Source organism: Myotis brandtii, unplaced genomic scaffold, assembly GCF_000412655.1.
Source record: "Myotis brandtii unplaced genomic scaffold, ASM41265v1 scaffold678, whole genome shotgun sequence".
Lineage (NCBI taxonomy): Eukaryota > Metazoa > Chordata > Mammalia > Chiroptera > Vespertilionidae > Myotis > Myotis brandtii.
The window spans coordinates 319,614-324,600 of NW_005370648.1; the positions used below are offsets into that span (position 1 = coordinate 319,614).

The 4,987-nt window shown below is 43.4% G+C and overlaps 2 protein-coding genes across 2 annotated transcripts in view; one reads left to right on the forward strand and one right to left on the reverse strand.

The window, feature by feature from the left end:
• LOC102256657 (ral guanine nucleotide dissociation stimulator-like 1) overlaps positions 1–4,987 on the forward strand; it is a gene marked incomplete at its 3' end in the record, with an annotated part of 176,593 nt that overhangs the window by 8,144 nt on the left and 163,462 nt on the right. The gene's annotated exons all lie outside the window — the stretch shown is intronic.
• Positions 528–4,987, reverse strand: part of APOBEC4 (apolipoprotein B mRNA editing enzyme, catalytic polypeptide-like 4 (putative)) — a 23,468-nt gene continuing 19,008 nt past the window's right edge. Inside the window, exon 2 of the mRNA XM_005881326.1 lies at positions 528–1,664. Coding sequence (XP_005881388.1) covers positions 528–1,634 — 1,107 coding nt within the window. The 5' untranslated portion in view covers positions 1,635–1,664. The remainder of the gene's footprint in view (positions 1,665–4,987) is intronic.

Below are 4,987 nucleotides of genomic sequence, written 5' to 3' on the forward strand. Positions count from 1 at the left end.
AGAACTATTTTGAACCACTTTAGAAAAAGAAAAGAAAAGGCTGCCTAAAATCTTCTGTCCACAATGAGCAATTAATGGAAAATCACTGGTTTGCTTTTGCAAATAGTACTGAGTATCAGTAACTTCAGGCTGTTTTCCAACTTTATAGTAAATCTTTATACTAAAACCAATTTAGGGAGCTGTTTGGTCCACTGGCATTTTCAGTGGAAAGATGATATGGGTAGACCGGAATAACGTTTTCTTTTTTACACCAAAATATTAGCAAGGTACTCAAGGCTCCACTTGGATACTGTCATTTTCAAAAATAAAGGAAAGATAATAAGTTGCTTATGGAAACATTTTGAAATATATTTAAAATAGTGTAGCTTTATAATAGTTAAACTGGTAAATAATTCAGGTTTTGCCTATAGTGTATCAGTTTAGCTCCATCTTGGATCATACCTAAGAGAGAAAGTTTCCAGATTCTTGCTGGCTGTCTTCTAAGTCTTCTGGTAGCTGTTTGGTCTTATGTTGCAGGAATGTCGATTTTATTTCTTCCCTTTCTTTTTCTTCTTCTTGTCATCTGCCTTGCTGCTACTTCCAGACTGTTCTGTGAATTCCATCGTCTCCACTGGCATTGCCATGGGAGGCCTTCGGAGGTCCTTGGTTTCCTGGGGTGACATCTGAGGCATATTTAAATGCCTTACAACATTCCAGGGCTTATATGGGCTTTGACCCACCTGGATTGGTGGTAGGTCTCGGAAAGGCACCAGCACAAACACGACAGGAACCCTGAGGCCTGGTGTCAGACTGGGTGGTGATTGTCCACTTGTCACTGGCGGAGACTGTCCCGGAAAGGCACTGATGAAAGGGTAGCTTTCTAAAGCTGCCTGAGCTGTTCCGTTCGGATCCTCCTTTGCCTGGGGCAGAACATCAGTGAAATAAGGTTTCACTCCTGTGATGGCATTGATCTCATATGCATTGTGCCTGTCCGCCAGTGCTCTCCAAGTTAAAATGGGTTGGAAAACAGTCGATCCCAAGACACCGCTCACAAAGTTGTTGAGGAGAAAATGCCAGATGCCACCACTTATTGGGCTCAAAGTGACCTTCGGCCAGAGACTCGCTAGGCTCCGGAGAGCTTCGCGGTTCCAGGCCGAGGCAGGAAAGTCAGGGTCAGTATGGTAGAGCTGAGAGAAGTAGATGCTAAGAGTGACATCTGGGTACGTCGTCAGGAAATTGTACATCTTGCTGATGCAGCAGTGGTCAGCTTCATTACAGGGGGAGTGGTTGGAATACAGAATGATGTGCCGGATGCCGTCGTTGTTGTATATGGCCCAGTCAAAATAACCATTCGTCTCAAACAGCATCGATTCTGGATGGGTATTGTTCGTAGTGCAACTGCTCGCGTGGCCCTTTTGCACCAGGCCTCCAGTAGAAGTTTTCAGTTCATAAAATGTGAGGTGCTTTGTTTGAGGATAGGTGGGTCCGTAAGGGAATCCAAAAATCTGATAAAATTCTGTGTGGGAAACTCTTGCTTCTTCGCCTGTCCGAATATGGTAAGGACAGTTAGAGCACTCTAGAGAGAAGCTTAGCCAGTAATAAGGTTTTACTATTGTCCCACGATTTGCTAGGTGTTCCTCATATAATGGCTCCATTGCTAGTTTTGTCGTCTCCTAGCTGGAATCCTAAACAAGGAAGAGAGAATATATGTAAAACCAGTGCAGGAAGAACTAAAGACAGCGCATTAATTTACCGAGTCATATTTTTCTTTAAAGCAGGTGGTGTGATAACCATGGTAGCATTTTGAGTCTAAAGGATAATGATATATATCCATAGATTAGAAAGCTCAGGATTCAGCTTTATTGAGACTCCTAAGGTGGGGGAGGAGGCAAAAGAGAAAGGCATTATACATTACCTATTTCATAGATTCTGAGGCAGTAGAGCAAATGGGTTAACGGTGCAAGTTCTAGAAACAGACTTGTTGCAAATCAGGGCCCTGCCGCTTACCAGCTTAGTGATTTTTGGCAAGTTATTTAACATCCGGAGCTTCCTTGTCTGTAAAATGAGGCTCAGAATAGTTCCTACCCCATAAGGTTATCTTGAGGGTTGAATGATAGATAAATATGCAAAGCTTTATGATGGGCCCAACATATAGTAAGGTCTCAATAAACACTTAGCTCTCAATAGTAATAGTATAAGTCCTAGGGTTATCTAGACGATTCTTGTTTAGGAAAGTCCAAAGAAATAAACAGGGCTTTTGCATTTGTTTGTAATGTTCTTTGTCTCTTTTCCAAATATGATAGTGTCTAGCATATCATGTAGAGGTGTTGTGTGTGCTTGCATCTCAAATCAGCTATTTCTTCTAATCATCCTATATAATAAAAGGCTAATATGCAAATCGACTGGAAGGCGAAACTACCAGTGGCTATGTTTGCACTGACCACCAGGGGGCAGATGCTCAATGCAGGAGCTGCTCCTGGGTGGTCAATGTGCTCCCACAGGGGGAGTGCTGCTCAGCCAGAAGCCCTGAGCTGGGTTCACGGCTGGTGACTGCAGCAGCAGTGGTGGGAGTCTGTCCCGCCTCTGCGGCAGCACTAAGGACATCTGACTGCCAGCTTAGACATCTCTTGAGGGCTCCCAGACTGTGAGAGGGCGCAGGCTGGGCTGAGGGCCACCCCTCTCCCCCAGTGCACGAATTTCGTGCACCTGGCCTCTAGTTGACAATATGTTGGACGTGGTTATCCTTTTGGGAATATGATCATGGAATCTATTTACTTGCTAGAGACTTCTTGTAGAAGTGCCAGGTGAGTATTCTTTGGGTCATGGATATGCATTCATCAACATTTGAGAGTTTTATTTCCAGTGGGTGGGTCTTGTTAGAGTAATTTAGAAACTTTACTATTCTAAAAGCAACAGGGTTCTTAGGATATTTCAGATAGTTTCTGGGATGTTAAAACTGAACTGTTAAGATCTTTAAGTAATTATTTTTCCTTTAAAAATATTTCTTCAGTTATCATTATTCCAAAGCAACAACATAGGCATTATAATATAGTTTAAAAGTATTGTAAAATAACTTTTTATTATATAAGTATTACATGTTTCTTGTAGAGTTTTTATAATACAGATACATAAAGGAAAAATAAAAACTCATGCCAGTGTGTATCAGTTTCCATTTCCATTGCCATTGACAGCTCTATTCCCCCAGTCTTTTTGGTATGTGTGCTTGTTATGCCAACATAAATAAAACCATGCTTTATATTTTGCTTTTTCACTTAGTATTGTGTCATGAACATTTTCCTATGTTATTAACATTCTTCAAAAAGCACAGTATCCACGCCTTATTACATAACTATAGCATTCAGGTTCTTGTCTCTTGTTGTTATTATAAGTAACACTTTGATGAATATTTCTTTAAATAAATCGTTCATATATCTGACTCTTTTCTTTAATGTAGATCACTAGAAGTCATATGACTAGATCAAACTCTCTCACATCACTTCCTAGGAGGAGAATTACGTTCCCAGATCCCCTCAGTCAGTGCTGTATTTGATCTCCAGGCTGAAACCTGCAGAGTTCCTTGTATAATCCCATCTTGGGCAGAAAATATTTTAGGGCCTCAATCCAGCTCTAGGTGGAATGTGACTTTACTCTTGTCACCATCATCCTAATGGCTAGTCTCTCGGCAGTAACCCTGGGCACCACACCCGTCACACTCCAGACTCCTCCTAACCTCTGTCGTGTCATCGTAGTCCGCAGGATTGGGGGGTTGCCTCAGTTTCCTCCTGAGCATTGCATTTTCCTGCTGAAACTGAATCCCTGCCCTGAGGCTTCCTTGACTTTGCACAGCTTTTCCTCGGGGCCCTGGACTCTTTCTGCTTAACCCTTGGCCACAGGCGGACCACCTGGGACCTGACACCATCTCACCCTGATCCTGAGCGCTGTTTTCTCCCAGCATCCCTGCTCTCTCGATCTTACCCATGGGACTGGGTCTCTCTGAATATCAAAACGTGCTAAAACCAAGCCCAAAGTCTCTCTCTCTTTTGACTCTTGTGCCCTGGATCTGGCCTGCCATTAGGTGGCACACCTGATATCCGGGTTACTACTCAAATTACAATTTCAAGTCACCCATAGAAAACTTACAGATTGATTTGGCTAAAATATTATGGAAGCTGTACAAAGAGGCCCTTTTCTGCTTTTTTTTTTGGGGGGGGGGGGAGAGGAGGCGGTGAGTGGAGTTAACTCTATATAATGGTCCCAGAATTCCCTTTTGGGACGCAGAGGTCTTTGTGTCTTTCAAGATAAAGGCAGCCTGGAAACCCCAGCACTCCCTCCTTTGCACTCTTCCTCTCCTATGGCTATGTTAGCAGCGGATGGCACATCGTTACTCTCTGTGAGGAGGCCTGAGGACTGGCGGCCTTCCTGGGTAATGGAGGGAGCTCTGGAGTCTCCTTCTTGCTGATAGCGAACTCTTCGGTGTCACCCGACCCTGACTCCCTACTGGCGAGGTCTTCACTTTTTCAGTCTTCGTTTGGGATTGTTCTTTGATCTCTCTCATCGGAAGGGGAGCAGGAGAGAACTCCTGGCCCCTTTGAACTCTGGCACAATTGGTGGTTCATATCAATTAGCCATTGAGCACAGACTGTCTTGTATTGTTAGCTGTTGGTGTCTGTCCTTTCATTCTCCCCTCATCAGGCAGAGACAGGCTCTGGTTAGCCCAGGACCTACCTCGGGAACCTGGATTGGTCACAGGCGGGTTGGCTGACTTGTTTCCCAGCATCCTGTGTCCCTATCACCTAGTCCAGTGATGGCGAACCTATGACACGCGTGTCAGAGGTGACACGCGAACTCATTTTTTGGGTTGATTTTTCTTTGTTAAATGGCATTTAAATATATAAAATAAATATCAAAAATATAAGTCTTTGTTTTACTATGGTTGCAAATATCAAAAAATTTCTATATGTGACACGGCACCAGAGTTAAGTTAGGGTTTTCCAAAATGCTGACACGC